This window comes from Hemiscyllium ocellatum, chromosome 5 (genome assembly GCF_020745735.1).
Source record: "Hemiscyllium ocellatum isolate sHemOce1 chromosome 5, sHemOce1.pat.X.cur, whole genome shotgun sequence".
In the NCBI taxonomy this organism is placed as follows: Eukaryota; Metazoa; Chordata; class Chondrichthyes; order Orectolobiformes; family Hemiscylliidae; genus Hemiscyllium; species Hemiscyllium ocellatum.
In genome coordinates this window covers 50,035,346-50,056,492 of record NC_083405.1, presented here as the reverse complement: position 1 = coordinate 50,056,492, position 21,147 = coordinate 50,035,346, and the positions used below count along the sequence as shown (strand labels likewise).

At 41.8% G+C, this 21,147-nt stretch overlaps 1 protein-coding gene across 1 annotated transcript in view; it reads right to left on the bottom strand.

Moving 5' to 3' along the window:
• The window catches only part of vwde (von Willebrand factor D and EGF domains), a 298,923-nt gene that overhangs the window by 94,351 nt on the left and 183,425 nt on the right, over positions 1-21,147 (bottom strand). Inside the window, exons 7-8 of the mRNA XM_060825309.1 lie at positions 7,629-7,773; positions 4,032-4,240 (exon numbers count right to left, since the gene is read on the bottom strand). Of these exons, the coding sequence (XP_060681292.1) occupies positions 4,032-4,240; positions 7,629-7,773 (354 nt within the window). The remainder of the gene's footprint in view (positions 1-4,031; positions 4,241-7,628; positions 7,774-21,147) is intronic.

Below are 21,147 nucleotides of genomic sequence, written 5' to 3'. Positions count from 1 at the left end.
TCTGCAATAAATAATAATAGAATGTACTGCCAACACTTGGATCAGTCAGCATCTGTAGAACTGACTTGCTGAATTGTACATTCTGGAAAACAGCTCTGGCAATATTTGTAAATAATTATATTAGTTACAATTTCTTCTGGGTCAATGTGAACATGCATCTATCATAGAGTTCACACACCATTAGTGCTCACACATATGCCTGCTAGCAAGGTAAAAGAATCTCCTCAAACTGCAAATCATGACTCATAAAAATAACTGATACATGCATGTAATTCGAAAGCTGTGTAATCTCATTTCAGGGCTAGGTAATCATTGCAAACTGCTTGATTTATAATATTCTGGTCAAGAAAGTCAGCTGATTTTCTCACTAAAATTATTACCTTACAATCACCACTGGGTATTCATTATTTTCATTGAATATACAGTGCACAATTAATTTCCAGAATTCAGTTTTAAAAAAGATATTAGAGTGGCAGTTATCTGAAGGCATATCATTTTTATGTCAACATCTTCTATTATCTTTGCACATGTTAAAAACTGATTATATTCACTATGCCCACCAAACTGTAATTTATTTTTAAAAATACTTTGTTGTGTAAAAGTAGTATTAAAGCCTTGTTCAAATTTCCACCATGCAGCAGTAACAATGAGCATACCAACCTGCTCCTACATAACCTGCTTATTGACTACTTTAACAAATTTATTTGCCAAAATAATTTAGTTAACATCTGTGTTACAATTTCATTTGGGATATTCAATACATTGATTGCAAATAACATCAAGCAAATACAGTTTATTGGGAATACAGAGTTGCTTAATTGCATTTCTGATTCATAAGTTAAGATTGAACAGACGCCATACCAGTATTCTGTATAAATGTGTACAATAATGTTTTTTGGTACTGTTTGAAAAAAATTGTAAGATTAAAAACTAAAGATTACAAAGGATTTTTGATTGTTGTGAATAATTTAATTTATTGATTACTGCATGGTGGTAGATTTTTACGTAAATGCCCAGGTTACATATATCCACCCATATTGTAGGCACTTTCTACAAAACAAAAGGTAGCATCTGAACACCCAGGTTATGCATCGAGAGATTTTTCAAACTTGATCCTTTGTAATTCATACTATACTTGACAGAACACAACTTTATGATTATTTTTGCCTTTATAAACCAGAGTGTTGATCTCACCATATTTAGTTGGCTTAGTTCATTGCCAATATCGGAAATGCCAATTACTTTCACTTCCTATTGGGAAAATTTCTGTGTAAAAGTTTGTCAGCCTCACCAGGAGGAACCAGGCCAATTAAAATGCCCCTGCACAAACTCATTCTGTGCTTCCCAACAAACAAATTAGACAATTAAGTAAAGAAGTGCTGGCTTAACAGAATGTACACAGGCATTCCAGTCCAATGATGTAACATTTTATATTTTGAAACACTAATATTTCGATGTATGACATTGAATAAATATCTTAATAATGCATAAATGGACAAACTTCAAAGTTTGAAATCAACACTTAAATCAACTTCAGCTCAGTGGAAGGGTTATTTCCTGCTTGACCTGGTTTCATTCTGACCAGTGAAAAGTGCTACATTTTTCTTTGAAAAATAATTGAAAAGGTCTGAAATTATCCTAAGAGACAACAGCAAATTTTTCAAGAAAACACTCCTGACTGTATTTTCTGCATAACAATGTGACACTAATGCAGACAAACTATCTTTTTGAGCTTCACCCCTTCTCCTATTTTTGAGGTTTAACATAGAACATGGAATATTACAGCACAGTACAGGCGCTTCGGCCCTCGATGTTGCGCCGACCTGTCATACCAATCTGAAGCCCATCTAACCTACACTATTCCATGTACATTCATATGCTTGTCCAATGATGACTTAAATGTAATTAAAGTTGGCGAATCTACTACCATTGCAGGCAAAGCATTCCATACCCTTACTACTCTGATTAAGTAAACTACCTCTGACATCTGTCCTATATCTATCACCCCTCAATTTAAAGCTATGCCCCCTTGTGCTCGTTGTCTCCATACTTGAAAAAAGGCTCTCCCTGTCCACCCTAACTAACCCTCTGATTATCTTATATGTCTCAACCTTCCTCTCTCTAACAAAAACAGCCTTAAGTCCCTCATCCTTTCCTCGTAAGACCTCTCCTCCATACCAGGCAACATCCTAGTAAATTTCCTCTGCACCCTTTCCAAAGCTTCCACATCCTTCTTATAATGCGGTGACCAGAACTATACACAATACTCCAAGTGTGGCCGTACCAGAGTTTTGTACAGCTGTAGCATAACCTCATGGTTCCAGAACTCAATCGCTCTATTTATTACAAGCGAAAACACTGTATGCCTTCTTAACAATCCTGTCAACCTGGGTGGCAACTTTCAAGGATCTGTGTACATGGACACCGAGATCTCTCTGCTCATCTACACGACCAAAAATCTTACCATTAGCCCAGTACTTTGCATTCTGGTTACTCCGACCAAAATGAATCACCTCGCACTTGTCCGCATTAAACTCCATTTGCCACATTTTGGATTAGTGGTGCTAGGGCTTTTGCCCGAAACGTTGATTTTGCTGCTCCTCGGATGCTGCCTGAACTGCTGTGCCCTTCCAGCAGCACTAATCCAAAATCTAGTTTCCAGCATCTGCAGTCATTGTTTTTATCCATTTGTCACATCTCAGCTCAGCTCTGCAGCTTATCTATGTCTATCTGTAACCTATAACATTCTTCGTCACTATTCACTCCACCGACCTTAGTGTTGTCTGCAAATTTACTAACTCACCCTTCTGCGCCCTCATCCAGGTCGTTCATAAAAATTACAAACAGCAGTGGACCCAACACTGACCCTTGCGGTACACCGCCGGTAACTGGACTCCAGGATGAACATTTCCCATCAATCACTACCCTCTGTCTTCTTTCAGCAAGCCAATTACTGATCCAAACTGCTTTATCTCCCACAATCCCATTCCTCCGCATTTTGTACAATAGCCTACTGTGGGGAACCTTATACACCACATCAACCGATTTACTCTCATCTCCCTGTTTGGTTACCTTCTCAAAGAACTCAATAAGGTTTGTGAGGCACGACCTACCCTTCACAAAACCATGCTGACTATCCCTAATCAAATTATTCTTTTCTAGATGATTATAAATCCTATCTCTTATAACCTTTTCCAACACTTTACCAACAACTGAAGTAAGGCTCACTGGTCTCTACTTCCCGTCTTGAACAGGGGAACCACATTTGCTATCCTTCAGTCTTCTGGCACTATTCCTGTAGACAACGATGATTGAAAGATCAATGCCAAAGGCTCAGCAATCTCCTCCCTGGCTTCCCAGAGGATCCTAGGATAAATCCCATCCGGCCCAGGGGACTTATCTATTTTCACATTCTGCAGGATTTCTAATACCTCTTCCTTGTGAACCTCAATCCCACCTAGTCTAGTTGCCCACGGTATGAACATCCCTTTTGTAAATACAACTCATGTCTATATTCAATCTGGTTGCCTCACTGACAACTGACAATCATGGGCATTTATATAAGAGTACAGCACTTATTCTGTCTGGCATTTCTAAACCACTGTGATTGTATGTATCAATTTACTGAAGAGTCAACTTTCATATTATCCTCATATTAGCTTCAGTATATTTTGGAAGAATGATTCCCAGTTTTCATTAATGAAAGTAATCTTTTTCTAATTTATATTTTAAATCTCAGTCGGCCCTCTAACAACATTTGCTTGCATATTCTTTGATATGAAGAGCATTAGACCTTTAGTGGCTCAACAAGATAAATGAATACAATTATAAACATAATTACAAAAGAACAAAGCATATGTCTTAATACATACGTGGAGGTGAATTTCTGCAGGGATTCACTAAGCTAATCACCAGAGCAGTTAGCACTTCACAATGTAACTAGGGACCAATCAAATTCCCTCTCCTGCAGAAATTCATCCCTACATACTTCACATTCTTAATATACCATTAGCAAATAAATATTTTACAACCTGAACTGGTTCTGGGATGTAACTGTTCCATAAGAAGTTGTCAGTGGCAATGGGCCATGGTGTAATTTCAGTCACGCTGTCACCATCATGTGCAAAATCAGTCACCGCTGTATAGTAAACGGACGATCGGGAACATACACCTCGATTGCAAGGTGCTTGGAGTAGGTCCACATGACATGAAGAAAGGACAAGATTTGATCCTGAATATCCTACCTTTTGTACATCTAGGTAGAATGAGAATTAAACATTTTATGAGACGGGTTTTCCAGGTGTTTTTGCATTAAAAATAAAACATGCCGAGAATTCTCTGTTTGGTGAAGATGGTCTTGTATTGGTGAAGATGTGAACTTGCTGCAGTGGAAGGATGGACATTATTAATCAGTTTGAGACTAGATTAAGAACACTTTGGCCTCAAAACTCTTAACCATTTACTTCACCAGATAAAAATGTGTAGATGGGCACCCAATATCCTAAGGAAATATCAGATTACAACATTGATTTTTTTATCTCCAGGTGAGAACTGAGCAGGCAGGTGGGTAGAAATTGGCAGCCCATATAATTTACAGACTAAGTTAGAGAGATCTGCTTTGGGATATTTCACCAAATAAAACTGCACAGGAGCAAGAGCAAAGAGATTTAGCAGCCCAGAAACTTTACTCTACAATAAGTGTCTGCACTCTATTTGTGTTTGCAGCCAATAGGAGATTGAAGGCTGTCCATTTCTCTTTCTTGGTGCATCTGATGTCTGTTAGACACTGTAGAGGGCACCAGCTCCAATGTGTGTGGGGTCATTTAGAAGGGCACAGAATTAAAGCAGTCAACCACAGTGTAAGTGGTGACCAGCCACTCTCATTGCAGCAGATTATGATAACTCTTCATCATGCAGCCTTTGGCAGCAGTTCTGACAGCTTGCATGACAACTACTGGCACTCCATCTTGGATTTCAATCTTTCCTCCAGCTTGCAAGAATGATAGAAAATAAACTTAGGAACTTACCATCTGTCATGCTCTGTTTGGAAACAACTATTACACAGAGAAATGGAATTCAAAAACCAACCAAATCAAGGTGCATCATTGGAAATCTACAAAACATCTTTTTTTCAGGATGGCAACATGCCCATTCCCCCATCAGCCTCTCAAGCAGTGCCACATTGAAACTAAGCAACAACAGAAACATACAACAGCTATGATCCAATCAACAGACAGCAACCCCTACGGCAAAAGCTTTTCAAGGTTAATCATCTCAAGCACTCTGACATTATGTCAAGCAGGCTTTGGCATGCCAATTGGAGCCACTGGAGAAATGCTTTGTAGTAACATTAATTGTTGGACATTGTGGAAAATTAAGGATTAACAAATAAACAGACCTATATAACCATAACCAGTCATGCTACCATAGGATGTGAAGGTGAACTGGAAAACTATGAGATGATCATGTAAGGAAATGGGTAATGAGAACAAGTGAGTAACAAAACACACTAGTGGTGACAAAGACTAGATGGATTCTAAGTTAGCTAGTTGACAATAAAATATTCTTGAAACGATCTGGGAATGGATCTTATGGTCTAATCTGTACACTGTACATTTAACTATGCAAACTGAAGTGCACAGAGGATGGTCATGTTGACTGGAGAGCTAGAAAGTGAGAAGAACCTGAAGCAACTGTCATATGATGTAAATGTGATTCCCCATCTTATTTAGGAATAAAGTCTGTTGTGTATTCTACACTACAATGCAACAATACGGTAAGTGTAAGCTAAGTGTAGAAAGAAGGAGACTAAGTTGATTCAGCAAAATGGAAATACAGATGTAAATCGCACTCTGGAGGTTTGGAAAAGGATGACATTTATTTTTACAACTTGTTTTACACAACTGAAAAACTGAACTGGCTGAGACTTGATACTTGCCCAAATTCTTTCACTGATGTGTATTTGACAATACACACTGAAATGATACTGGTCCGCATGCTGGTATTCAAAGTAAGGGAATTGAAGTGTATAAAGACTACATATGATGTTTGGATGAAGTATCAATCTAGAAAGGAAGATGGTGCCATAGTGGTCATGTGATTGGATTAGGGCTCCAAAGGCACAAGCTCATGTTCACTGTTGTTTGAGGTGGAATTTAAAGTTAATTAAATCTGGAATTGAAAGGAGCTCTCAGCAATGAATATGAAACTATCTTTGACTGTAGCAAATATCCATGCAGCTCATTAATCTGCTTGAAGAAAAGGAAATCTGGATTCTTCGCCTGCTTGGAAACCCCTTTTTTAAATACACAAAGTATTTAAAATAGCTACACGTTTATGAATGGAGTCAATTATTATGGGGAAACTTGTGATGCTGATGAAGTCCAAATCTCTGTGTTCCTACTTTTCTGCCTCATGGGAGAATGCTGCATTAAGTAACATTACTGAAGCCTGCATCTGATATCTGTTTAATGCCAAAATAAAGTGTGGCTTGACTGGCATTGGTTAATGCCATCTGTAATGACCCCAGTTTAGTAGAAATTCAGAGCCATGGACATTTTCAGTGCTACAAACCATAAAAGGTACAACGCATTCCTGAGTTATAGCTGGTGCCACAGCTCTGGCACAGATTCCTTCATCAACCAGAGCTGGCAAGACAACATTGTTCTTTCAGGGGGAGAAAGTGAGGACTGCAGATGTTGGAGGTCAGAGTCGAGCCCTTCATCAGGGCTCTTGCCTGAAACATCGATTCTCCTGCTCCTCAGATGCTGCCTGACCTGCTTTGCTTTTCCAGCACATCATTTCTCGACATTGTTCCTTCAGTTAATTGTGGAGCAATGTTTTGTTCTTGTGTAAGCTTCAGGCCTTCAGTGCTTCTTTTCCATGTCATCTTCCTCTGGCAGCTGTCTCTGCCCACTATTTCCTCCTCTTCCACCTCATAGAACATAGAACATAGAACATAGAAGGATACAGCGCAGTACAGGCCCTTCGGCCCTCGATGTTGCGCCGACCGAATCCTACCTAACCTATACTAGCCCAATAACTTCCAAATGCCTATCCAATGCCCGCTTAAATGACCATAAAGAAGGAAATCTTCCAATAGTACATGGGGCAGCACATCTGCACTGCCTACAGACATTTGTGCACCATGGGTAGAAATCAAGATACAGTTCCTATCTTTGAACTTATGCAGAGCAGTCAATGTATCATATTTAGAAACTCCCTAGTAATCCAATATGACCAACCAGAGACAAAGCTGAATGCAGCTGAGGATCTTTTTAAGTAAAATTTGTGCAGGTGCCCTTCCTGCTACCAAGAATTTGCTGGTGAGTTTTAGGACTAGTGAACATAACAATCCATCTGCTCAGATCACTTGCTCCAAGACATTGATAGAATAGTTTGTATCACATTTGGCTTAGTAACATGACAAAAAAACATTTTAACCAGGTATTGGATCATACTTTTTATACATGCATTTGATCCTCCTTTCATGCTGGTCAAGTAGCCCAGAAAGGTATTCAGCATAACTTGGGTATAATAGGTCGAAGTGTGAAATTTGGCCGCAGTCTAACATCAACTTTGTGTAAGTTCTTAAAGTGGGAAATAAAGAGTGAACTAAAGCTGCTTACCTTGATTAGCTGTGTTCAGCATAACTGTGAGTTTACATTCATCCTCAGTCTGGTTGGATTCAGAGCAAGGGATCGGTACTGTACTCTCAATCACCAGTTTGTGTTGTTTTCCATCCTCTGCTATTGTCAAAGCCTCTGGGTGAATCTGTCAATTCATACCACTTTAGTATTAAAGACAGATCAGAATAATTACACAGCAAATACATGCCTGAAAAGCAACATCTTTGTGTCACCAGATTTTGAAACTAATCTTTTGTGTTGAAATTAAAATTCAATGTGCACACCGCGGGTTCCATAAATGTAATGCATGGGTTGTTAACATGAAAATGTTCATTTAAAGCAGACAGTTATACACAATAAGAAATACTCCAATTAAAAGAACAATGTTAGAGGTGTCAAGACCAGGAATTGCATCTTTTGGGTAGAGTTACTTAAACGAACAAAAGTCAATATTACTAATATATGTACTGTAAAAACATTAATGTTGCAAAAGCCACAGCTTCCAAATGCATAGTTGTTAGCAGGAAGATTTCTTGCATTCTTGGTGCTTCAATTCTAAAAGATCTGCATTGAGGTGCAATGCATCACATTTTGCAATGGCATTTTTATGTTGAGTTTCTCTTGAGATGTGAAGAATGGACACCATGAAGAACTTGGGTGAAGTTTTTTGGCTCTCCGAATGCAGGCTAGGATTCATAGGGGTGAGGTGGGGGGGATAGATGGTGCATCAAATACAATTACCAGAAGATGGAGGCAGTGACGTCATGGATTTTTGTAAGCTGAGCAGGGATCCATGCTGTTCAGGTATTCTGAATTTTGGAGGCCTACTTGTCATGGTACTCTAGCCCTGATCACTTGTTTCCTCCTTGTCCGCAAATCCAATCCTGTACTCTGGGGCCTGCCAGACTAGCACACAATGGGAGATCTAAACTCACCCTACCCAACAGACAATTGTCACTGCAGATTGCCTGTAGCCCCAGCAGTGGCTACCACTTCCATTAGCATGACTTGACAGTTTCAATCACTGGATAGTTGGCACCTCTTGGAGTCATGACCATTTTTCAATTAGGACAAAAGTCTTTGCCTGAGGCCCAAAGGTCATAAATCTGTATTGGGGTAACTAGGTGAACCTGAATTTTTAATCAGTGCATGGGACCACCATCTTGCTCGAAAATTAAGATCAAATTTTAAGTGGAATTTGCTATATAAACATTAACCCATGGTAAGAAGTGAAAAGCAAAATCCTGGAAATTTTAAAATAGAACTTCGTAGCAATATTTAATAGGTTTGGCTGTAGAGTGGTTTTGTCAAGTTTGCAAATTTTCCTGGAAGGGAGGGGTGCCATTTACTCACCCAGGAGCCACATGTAAATTCTGAGATGTGTTGCAACCAGAGAAGAGACCGGACCCTTAAAATCCCATTGATACGCAACCAAACTCTGCAACTTAAGAAGATCAATGTTTGTATCATGGCATCAGTCATGAAGCCTTCTTTGGCAATCCACTGTGACATTTACCTTTGAGCCACAATGAAAAGCCAGAGGCTAGCTACTGGACTACAAAGACAATGCACCAACCAAATGGCTCATGATCCTGGTATGTAACCCACATATACATAAGCAGCATGCCTGTAATGGGAACCATATTAGTATATTAAATGTGGTAAAGTAGACTATCAAAGTGCACAAATGTTATGACTGCTTCTGCATTATTTTTGAGAGCTCTGCAATATTTGCCAGAGTGCATGCCAAGATTTGGCATGGTGTGCTGTAAGCTGCAAATCTTTGCTTTAAGAAGGCATGGCCCTTTCCATCTGGGATACAGAAAGCAGCACAGAAAAGTAAAGCAAGGAGACAATCAACATATCTTCTTTCTGTTCAGGCTGAAAATAAGTAATCCCAGTTTTCTCTTCATGAACAATTTCACAACATTTCCTGACCATCATGATTTGGTCACAATGCTGAAAAAAGCCACCACAAAACTAACTTCCAAACTTAAAGTATGCAATATTCTAAATAATATCAACCATTCTTGTGTTTTCTCTCAGTGTTGGTCCTCCATGTGTCTTTGCCTATCCTGGTTCTCCTGAATGGCACTACAGCTGCCAGGCTGGTAAATAGCTGCTCACTTTCAGTGCAGTGAGTGCAGGTGGCCTTGCAGGAAGGATTTCTGCAAGCTCAGACTGCATCAGCTGGTACACTGATGCTCCACATATCTTAGCGAAAAGCTTTGAGATGACATCAGCATGTGATGAGACACAGGACACATGATGAGTATTTAAATAGAAATAATGTGCAGGGTTATGGGGAAAGGGCAAGTATTTAGCATGAAATCATGGCGCTCACTCAGTATAGATAATGGTGAAATTTCTCCTATTGCACTGTTACAATTATGTGATTCTGAGGCCATAGCCAGACAAGGAGACTGGTCTTAGGCGGATGGTTGATGAGCAACATCAAGGTCACTGGCAGAGTGGACAGTGGTGGGAGGATAAATGCTGTCATCCTTAAAGGTGAAAGCATTCCATGCTTCATGTCTACCACTGCCACCCCCTGGCTTTGTCTCAACAATCCAAGCAATTTGTTGGAAGACAGATTGTTGGTCTGCTATGGTATCCTGCAAGCCCCTTTGAAGACTGTTGAATACAGATAGCAGCAGTATGAGCTTCCATAGCTGGAAGTTGACCTTGTATGACTTCCATCTGAGCTTCAACTGCAGCAATCAGCTGGCACTCCTCTGCCTCCAAAACAGACTCTCACATTTGCTCAGGTGAGGCCTGTTAGAATTGTTGGAAGAGATAACAAGTAGGTTAGACCATCGAAACCCAATGGATGTTTAGATTAGATTGGATTCCCTACAGTTATCTACCTAGACTTCCAAAATGCATTTGATAAGGTGCCTCACGGGAGGCTGTTGAGTTAGATAAGGGCCCATGGTGTTCAAGGTGAGCTACAGGCACGGATTGAGGATTGGCTGTCTGATAGAAGGCAGAGAGTTGGGATAAAAGATTCTTTTTCAGAAAGGCAGCTGGTGACAAGTGGTGTCCCGCAGTGTTCGGAGCTGGGGCTGCAGCTGTTCACTTTATATATTAATGATCTGGATGAAAGGACTGGGGGCATTCTGGCAAAGTTTGCTGATGATACGAAGTTAGGTGGACAGGCAGGCAGTACTGAGGTGGTGGGGAAACTGCAGAAAGATATAGACAGTTTAGGAGAGTGGTCCAGGTAATGGCTGATGAAATTCAACATGAGCAAGTGCGAGGTCTTGCACTTTGGAAAAAGTCTGGTTGAAGATTTGTAGCTCGGGTGTCCGTTGTTGTGGTTCTGTTCGCCGAGCTGGAAGTTTTTGCTGCAAACGTTTCGTTCCCTGGCTAGGAAACATCATCAGTGCTATTGGAGCCTCCTGTGAAGCGCTGCTTTGATGTTTCTTCCGGTATTTATAGTGGTTTGTTCTTGCCGCTTCCGGGTGTCAGTTTCAGCTGTAGTAGTTTGTATGTGGGGTCCAGGTCGATGTGTCTGTTGATGGATGTTCTTGCCGTTTCCGGGTGTCAGTTTCAGCTGTAGTGGTTTGTATATGGGGTCCAGGTCTATGTGTCTGTTAATGAAGTTTGTGGATGAATGCCATGCCTCTAAGAATTCCCTGGCTGTTCTCTGTCTGGCTTGTCCTATGATGGTAGTGTTTTCCCAGTCAAATTCATGTTCCTGGTTGTCTGAGTGTATGGCTACTAGGGATGGCTGGTCGTGTCGTTTTGTGGCTAGCTGATGTTCATGGATGCGGATTGTTAGCTGTCTTCCTGTTTGTCCTATATAGTGTTTTGTGCAGTCCTTGCATGGTATTTTGTAGACTACGTTAGTTTGTCTCGTGCTGGCTATTGGGTCCTTTGTTCTAGTGAGTTGTTGTCTGAGTGTGGAAGTTGGCTTGTGTGCTGTTATGAGTCCTAAGGGTCGCAGTAGTCTGGCTGTCAGTTCTGAGACGCTCTTGACGTATGGTAGTGTGGCTAGTCCTTTTGGTTGTGGCATGTCCTCGTTCCATGGTCTATCTCTTAGGCATCTGGTGATAAAGTTGCGTGGGTATCCGTTTTTGGCGAATACCTTGTATAGGTGTTCCTCTTCCTCTTTTCGCAGTTCTGGTGTACTGCAGTGTGTTGTGGCTCTTTTGAATAGTGTCCTGATGCAGCTTCGTTTGTGTGTGTTGGGGTGGTTGCTTTCATAGTTTAGGACTTGGTCTGAGTGTGTTGGTTTCCTGTGTACCCTTGTGGTGAATTCTCCGTTGGGTGTTCTCTCTACTAACACGTCTAGGAATGGGAGTTGGCTATCCTTTTCCTCTTCTCTCGTGAATCGTATTCCACACTCACAGGAATACGATTCACGAGAGAAGAGGAAAAGGATAGCCAACTCCCATTCCTAGACGTGTTAGTAGAGAGAACACCCAACGGAGAATTCACCACAAGGGTACACAGGAAACCAACACACACAGACCAAGTCCTAAACTATGAAAGTAACCACCCCAACACACACAAACGAAGCTGCATCAGGACATTATTCAAAAGAGCCACAACACACTGCAGTACACCAGAACTGCGAAAAGAGGAAGAGGAACACCTATACAAGGTATTCGCCAAAAACGGATACCCACGCAACTTTATCACCAGATGCCTAAGAGATAGACCACGGAACGAGGACATGCCACAACCAAAAGGACTAGCCACACTACCATACGTCAGGAGCGTCTCAGAACTGACAGCCAGACTACTGCGACCCTTAGGACTCATAACAGCACACAAGCCAACTTCCACACTCAGACAACAACTCACTAGAACAAAGGACCCAATAGTCAGCACGAGACAAACTAACGTAGTCTACAAAATACCATGCAAGGACTGCACAAAACACTACATAGGACAAACAGGAAGACAGCTAACAATCCGCATCCATGAACATCAGCTAGCCACAAAACGACACGACCAGCCATCCCTAGTAGCCATACACTCAGACAACCAGGAACATGAATTTGACTGGGAAAACACTACCATCATAGGACAAGCCAGACAGAGAACAGCCAGGGAATTCTTAGAGGCATGGCATTCATCCACAAACTCCATTAACAGACACATAGACCTGGACCCCATATACAAACCACTACAGCTGCAACTGACACCCGGAAACGGCAAGAACATCCATCAACAGACACATCGACCTGGACCCCACATACAAACTACTACAGCTGAAACTGACACCCGGAAGCGGCAAGAACAAACCACTATAAATACCGGAAGAAACATCAAAGCAGCGCTTCACAGGAGGCTCCAATAGCACTGATGATGTTCCCTAGCCAGGGAACGAAACGTTTGCAGCAAAAACTTCCAGCTCGGCGAACAGAACCACAACAACACTTTGGAAAAATGAATACAGGCATGGACTATTTTCTAAACAGTGAGAAAATTCATAAAGCCAAAGTACAAAGGGATCTGGAAGTGCTAGTACAGGATTCTATAAAGGTTGACTTGCAGGTTGAGTCCATGGTTAAGAACACAAATGTAATTTTGTCATTTATTTCAAGAGGGTTGGAATATAAAAGCAGTGATGTGGCACTGAGAATTTATCAAGCTCTAGTTAGGCCCCATTTAGAATACTGTGTCCAATTTTGGGCCCCACACCTCAGGAAGGACATACTGGCACTGGAGCGTGTCCAGCAGAGATTCGCACTGATAATCCCTGGAATGGATTATCTATTCCAGGACTAACATGCGATGAATGGCTGAGGATCCTGGGATTGTATTCATTAGAGTTTAAAATGGTTTAGAGTTGAGGGGAAATCTAATAGAAACTTGCAAGGTAATACATGGCTTAGAAAGGGTGGACGCTGGAAATTTGTTGACGTTAGGCGAGGATACTAGGACCTATTGGCACAATCTTAGAATTAGAGGAGGTCAATTTAGAATGAAAATGAGGAGACATATCTTCAGCCAGAGAGTGGCGGACCTGTGGATTCATTGCCGTGGAGCACAGTGGAGGTCGGGACGTTAAATGTCTTCAAGGCAGAGATTAATAAATTCTTAATCGAGCAAGGAAATTTCAGTTAAGTTGAAAAAGCCCATCAGCCATGATTGAATGGGGGAGTGGACTCAATAGGCTTGAATGGCCTTACTTCCACTCCTATGTTTTATGGTCTAATCAGATACTGATGGATTTCTGTTTGAGCTGCAATGTAACCTGTGACATTCATACTGCATTATGATTGAATATAAAAATGTTCTCATGGTGTTGGCCTCCACCTCTACTCTAGAAATGTCGGGGTCTCAAGCTCCAGTAAAACCCAGGTTCAAATTAGTGTCAGACTCTTCCAAGCTTCTTGAAGGTGGCGGCAAATGTTTTGGCAGATTTACCAATGCACCAAGACTTTAATTGGGTATACTCAGTCTTTTCCGGTTGTGATCCCCAACAACCATGTGAGTCATTTACTGCACAATCTGAATGTGATCTCATGTACTGGCAAACTGCCACTTACTCCTACAGCTCCTAGAACAGCTCCAGGTCACATAAGCCTGGTGTTTCATTCCATGTTGAGGCTCATGTCTAAACTGTAATCTAAGGTTCATAGAGTATCAATACTTGAAATGGTTACTGAGTATGAGAACTGAGTATAATAATGCTTCTTCTTAATCACTGTCTTCCTGCATTTCCAACTTCTGATATTCCTTCACTGTCAGCCACTTTACAGCTTTTGCAAATCTGAAAAGAGAAAGGGACAAGAATAGTCATGGGAGGAGAGGTAAAGCTGATGCAGTTTGTAAATCATAAATATTTGTGGGATTGGGCAAAAATCAAATTGGAGCACAATTAGTAATGTTGAGCAATGTTTATGGAAAGATTTGTAGCTTGGGTGCTGGGTGTCATAGTTGTGAGTATGTTCACCAAGCTGGGAAGTTGATTTGCAGACGTTTCGCCCCCTGTTGAGATGAATTCTTCAGAGATTTGGAGCTTGCCTGTGAAGTGCTGCAGTACTGTGTCTTCAGGAATTTATTTGGTTCCATTTCTGCTGCTTCCGGTTGTTCATTATAGTGGCTGGTATATAAGGTTCAGGTTAATGTGTTTGTTGATAGAGTTTGTGGATGAGTGCCATGCTTCTAGAAATTCTCTGGCTCTGCTCCGTTTAGCTTGTCCTAGGATTGCTGTGTCATCTCAGTCGAATTTGTGGTCCCTGTCACCTGTGTACATGGCTACTATGGACAACTGGTCGTGGCGTTTAGTGACTAGTTGGTGTTCACGGATGCAGATTGTTAGTTGTTTGCCTGTTTGTCTAATGTAGTGTTTCGTGCAGTCTTTGCGTAGGATCTTGTAAATTACATTAATCTTGCACATGATGGGTATCAGATCTTTTATGCTGGTGAGTTGTTGCCTGAGCGTGGCTGTCAGTTTATTGCCTCTCATGAATCCGAGTGGTCGGAGAACTCTGGCCGTCAGTTCCAGTCGTTTTTTATGTAAGGTAGCGTGACTAGTGAGTTAGGTTGGGGCATGCCCTCATCGGGTTATTTGTCTGTTTAGGCAACTGCGGATGAAGTTGCGGGGATATCTATTCTTAACGAATACTCTGTCGAGGTTTTCTTCTTCCCTTCACAGGTCGGGAGTGATGCAGTGTGTTGTAGCCCTCATGAACAGGGTCCTAATGCAGCCTCTCTTGTGCATGTTTAGGTGGTTGCTGTTGTAACTCAGGATTTGGTCAGTGTGTGTGGCTTTCCTGTACACTTTTGTGGTGCATTCACTGTTGTGTTCTTTGTACCATCACATCCAGGAATGGGAGTTGATCGTTGGTTTCCTCCTCTTTCGTAAATCTGATCTCTATGAGCATGGTGTTGATAATCCAGTGTGTTCTTGATTTCTATTCTCTTAATGATACCAAAAATGTCATCTACATATCTGATCCAGAGTTTGTTCCAATCTTTGCATCACTGCTATTGCTGGACCTGACACCCAGAGATGGGTGTTCCATTGATATGTTCGTATATTTGGTTGTTAAATGTGAAGTGCGTCAACAAGCACAGGTCTAGTAGTTTTGAGTAAGCAGTCCTTGTTGATTGGTTCTCCGTTGTGTTGCCTGTTCTGCTTATCCAGGAGTTTGGCTATTATCTCTCTGGCTAGAGCTTCGTCAATTGAAGTGAACAGTGCTGTAACATCACATGAGACCATTGCTTCATCCTTGTCTATGTTGAAATTCTTGATGTTGTCTGGGAATTCCGTGATGATTATATGAAGTGCTTGGATCTGCTGATAAGATGTTTTAGTTTTTTTTGGAGTTCTTTTGCCAGTTTATGCGATGGTGTTCCCGGCAGTGTCACAATGAATCTGAGTGGTACGTATGATTTGGGTATTCCGTAAAATTTTGTAGTGTTGTTGCTTTCTGGTTTCATCCTTTGCAGATCAATCCTGGTTATTAATCAGTTATTTTTTAAAAGTTCTGTATGTGTTGTTTATTTTATTCGTTAGCTGTGGCATGAGAGTCAAAGTAATGAGTATGCCATCATCTTCCATGGTTGTAGCTCATCTGCTGACCATAGCTTCAGTCATGGCTCTTCTAATTTCAATTAACATGGTCTCCTCTAGGTTAAGGACACATAGCTATGCCTGTCCCAAGCATTATGTGCTGTAAAAGAGTGAGCATTGTATCAGCAAAAGGAGTACAATATGATCTGCTTGTGAAAAGTGTACAGTCGGTGGTGTGTGCAAAGAGGGAGATGTGGATGTGAAGCACTCCTCCACCAAAGTCAACCGTGAGAAGATGAGATGAAACGCTTAATGAGTTATGAGTTGTGACTAACAAGGATTGCTGGGAGCTGAATGAAAGGTGAGAGAAGTGTGTGGTGAGTGATGCTGTTGTGAAGATTAAAAATTTGAAGTTGAATTAACTGACTTGACCACTTCTGCGAGGCCATTAAATATCTTGCGGCATTTTATCCAGGCTTGACACCTGCCATTGACTGCCAATGCAGTACCAGAGTGTTGTACGCAGAAGAATGTCAGGCCAGTGTCAGGTCCAGCACTGGAGGAGGAGGGTGCCTTCGGGCCAAGGTTGAAATTGAGCTTGGTCAGATCATAGGGTTAGGGTAGGGATGGGAAGCATGCAGATTAAAAACTTGAATCAAGGAAGTGGAAGAAGTTGTGGGGTAAGTGGGTTTTCTTAGGGATGGGGTGGGGAATCAATACTGAGTAGGGGTTCACAGAAGTCTAGGAGAAATAGGCCCATATAGACCCTGGTGAATGCTCCACCATCTTAGTTCATAGCCAATTAATTACCTCAATGCCATGTTCATGCATGATACCCACTTCCCTTAAATGTCATTGGAAACCAGAAATACATGAAATGCTGTCTTCAGCATTTTATAAAAAGAAACTCTGGCGGGATTTTGGTGTCCCCTGCTGACCAGCATTTATTGCATATCCCTAATTGTCCAGAAAACAATGGTTACGAGCATCTTCCTTAAATTGCTGCAGTCTTTGGGAAGGGGTGCTATTCGAAAGGGAGTTCCAGAATATGACCCAGTGACAGAAGGAATGACAATACATCTTCAATCAGGATTGTGTGGCTTGGAGTAGAACTTGCCTGTGTTGATGTTGCCATGTTTCTGCTATCTTTGTCCTTTTAGGTGGCAGAAGTTACAAATTTAGAAGGCTCTGTTAAAAACAGTCTTTATGAGAACTGGCTCTTGTAGATGGTACAAAATTGTTGTCACTAACTTTTGGTGGTGAAGGGAGTGAATGTTGGAAGTGGTGGATGTGGTACTGATCAAACAATTTGCTTTGTCCTATGCAGTGACTAAGAGAAAGTAAGGACTGCAGATGTTGGAGAGTCAGAGTCAAAGCGTGTAGCGCTGGGAAAGCACAGCAGGTCAGGCAGCAGCTGAGAAGCAGAAGAGTCGATATTTTGGGCATAAGTCCTTCATCAGGAATTTGCTCACTCACTCAACTTGTCTAAATTGCTTTAAAAGCTGTTTGCATCTTCCTCAATACCATCTAGTTCTGTCTCATTTGCAAACTTGGAAGTATTACATTTGACTCCCTCGTTCAAATCATGGATACATATTGTGAATAGCTGTGGCCCAAGCACTGATGTTTACAGTACCCTGATTCACCGCCATCCACAACAAAAATCACTTATTTATTCCGATTGTTTGTTTCCTGCCTGCTTACCAATTTTCAATCATGACACCAAAACATTACCACCAATTTTATGTGCTTTAATTTTACACAATAACCTCTTTTATATGCGATTTTTATGCGTGAGACTTCTCCTGAGTGAGACAGGGGCCAAGTGAGTATATCTGGGATTTGGTTCAGAATGGGAATTTGATGCAGAGAGTAAAAAATGGGCGCTTAAGTAAAGTCTCTATGCTTAACACAACACCACAGTTATCTCTGCAGGTAAGTCACTTGATCTGTACCTTTTTGTTCACCTCGCAGGGTGGATGCAACATCCTTGTCAACCTTTTCTGAACCCTTGCAAGTTTCACAACATCCTTCCAGAACTGCACACTATATTCCAAAAGTAGCCTCACCAACATTCTGTACAGCTACAACATGACCTCCCAATTCCTATACTTAATACTCTGACCAATAAAGGAAAGCATACCAAACATCTTCTTCACTATCCTATCTACCTGCGACTCCACTTTCAAGGAGCAATGAATCTGCACTTCAAGATCTCTTTGTTCAGCAACGCTCCTTAGGACCTTACCATTAAGTGTACACATCCTGCTAGATTTGCTTTCCCAAAATACAGCACCTCGCTTTTATCTAAATTAAATTCTATCTGCCACTCCTCAGCCCATTGGCCCATCTCATCAAGATCCTGTTGTAGTCTGAGAAAACCTTCTTCGCTTGTCCACTACACCTCCAATTTTGGTGTCATCTGCAAACTTACTAACTATATCTCCAATGTTCACTTCCAAATCATTTATATGAAAAGTAGTGGACCCAGCACTGATTCTTGTGGCACTCCACTGGTCACAGGCCTCCAGTCTGAAAAACAACCCTCCACCACCTGCCTTCTACCTTTGTGCCAGTTCTGTATCCAAATGGCTAGTTCTCATTGTATTCCATGAGATCTAACCTTGCCGACCAGTGTCCCATGCGGGTCCTTGTCAAACGCCTTACTGAAGTCTCCATAGATCATGTCACCGCTCTGTCCTCCTCAATCCTCTTTGTTAATTCTTCAAAAAAACTTAAGTTCGTGAGACATGATTACCCACACACAAAGCCATGTTGACTATCCCTAATCAATCTTTGCCCTTCAAAATACATATACATCCTGTCCCTCAGGATTCCCTCCAACAACTTGCCCAACACTAACGTTAGGCTCACTGGTCCATAACAATTTCTTAGCGTCCACCCTTTCTAAGCCATGTATTATCTTGTAAGTTTCTATTAGGTCTCCCCATAACCTTCTAAACTCCAATGAATCCAATCAACTTTTGAAAGTTCTTGTGTCATACCATTAAAATTAGCCTTTCACCTATTTAGAACTTCAACTTTGAGATCTGGTCTATCCTTTTCCATCACTATTTTAAAACTAATAGAATTGTGTTCGCTGGCTCTAAAGTGCTCCCCCACTGACACCCCAGTCACCTGCCCTGCCTTATTTCCCAAAAGTAGGCCATGTTTTGCACCTTCTCTAATAGGTAATCTACATACTGAATCAGAAAATGTTCTTGTACACACTTAACAAGTTTCTCTCCATCTAAAGCGTTAACACTATGGCAGTCCCAGCATACGTTTGGAAAATCCCTTACCATAACCACTCTATTATTCTTACAGATAACTGAAATCTGCTTACAAATTTCTTTCTTAATTTTCTGTTGACAATTAGGGGATCTATAATACAATCCCAATAATGTGATAATCCATTTCTTATTTCTCAGTTCCACCCAAATAACTTCCCTGGCTACATTTCTGGGAATATCTTCCTTATATACAGCCATAATGCTATCCCTTATCAAAAACACCACTTCCCCTCCTCTCTTGCCTCCCTTTCTGTCCTTCCTGCAACATTTGTATCCTGGAACATTAAGCTGCCAGTCCTGTCCATGCCTGAGCTATGTTTCTGTGATTGCTATGATATCCCAGTCCCATGTTCTTAACCATGCCTGGAGTTCATCTGCCTTCCCCGTTAAGATTAGAATGGTGCTGGAAAAGCACGCAGGTCAGGCAGCATCCGAGGAGCAGGAAAATTGACATTTCGGGCAGGAGTCTTTCATCAGGAATGAGGCTGGAAGCCTCAGGGATGGAGAGATAAATGGGAGGGGTTGGGGCTGGGGGGAAGATAGTTGAGAGTGCAATAGGTGGATGGAGGAAAGTGTAAAGGTGAAAGGTCGAAGAGGAGGGTGGATAGGTGAGAAGGAAGGTTGGCAGGTAGGACAGGTCATGAGGATGGTGCTGAGCTGGAAGGTTGGGACTGGGGTAAAGTGAGGGAGGGGAAGTGAGAAAATTGGTGAAGTCCAGATTGATGCCCTGGGATTGAAGGGTTCCGAGGCGGAAGATGAGGTGTTCTTCCTCCAGGCGTCAGGTGGTGAGGGAGTAGCGGTGGAGGAGAGTGGGAGGGGGAGTTGAAATGTCCAGCCACTGGGCCGTGGGCTGTCCCGGAGATGTTCCCTAAAGTGCTCTGCAAGAAGACGTCTAGTCTTCCCAATGTAAAGGAGACTGCATCGGGAGCAACGGATACAATAAATGACATTGGTGGATGTGCAGGTGAAACGTTGATGGACGTAGAAGGCTCCTTTGTGGCCTTGGATGGAGGTGAGAGGGGAGGTGTGGGCACAAGTTTTGCAATTCCTGCGGTGGCACAGGAAGGCACCAGGAAGGGAGGGTGGGTTGTTTGGGGGCGTGGACCTGACCAGGTAGTCACCGAGGGTTTCTGCTCCTCAGATGCTGCCTAACCTGCTGTGCTTTTCCAGTATCACTCTAATCTTGACTCTAATCTCCAGCATGTGCAGTCCTCATTTTTGCCTTCCCTGTTAGGCCTCTTGCATTGAAATAAATGCAGTTTAATTTATCAGTCCTACCTTGTTCTCTGCTTTATCCCTGCCTGCCCTGACTGTTTGAATCACTTCTTTTCTCAACTGTACCAGTCTCTTTGACAGATTGATCTCTTTCCTCACTATCTCCCTGGGTCCCACCCCACCACCTTACTAGTTTATATCCTGCCAAGCAGCTCTAGCAAATCGCACTGCCAATATATTAGTCCCCTTCCAATTCAGATGCAGTCCATCCTTCTTGAACAGGTCATGTCTACCCTAGAAGAGATTCCAATGATCTAAAAATGTGAATCCTTCTCCCATACACCAGCTTCTCAGCCATGCATTCATCTGCTCTATCCTCCTATTCCTACCCTTATGAGCTTGTAGCACAGGGGGTAAACCAGATATCACTACAATCAAAGACCTCCTTTTTAAATTCTTGTCTAACTCTCTATAATCTCCCTTCAGAATCTTATCCTTTTCCCTTTCTGTGTCATTGGCTCCAATGTGTACA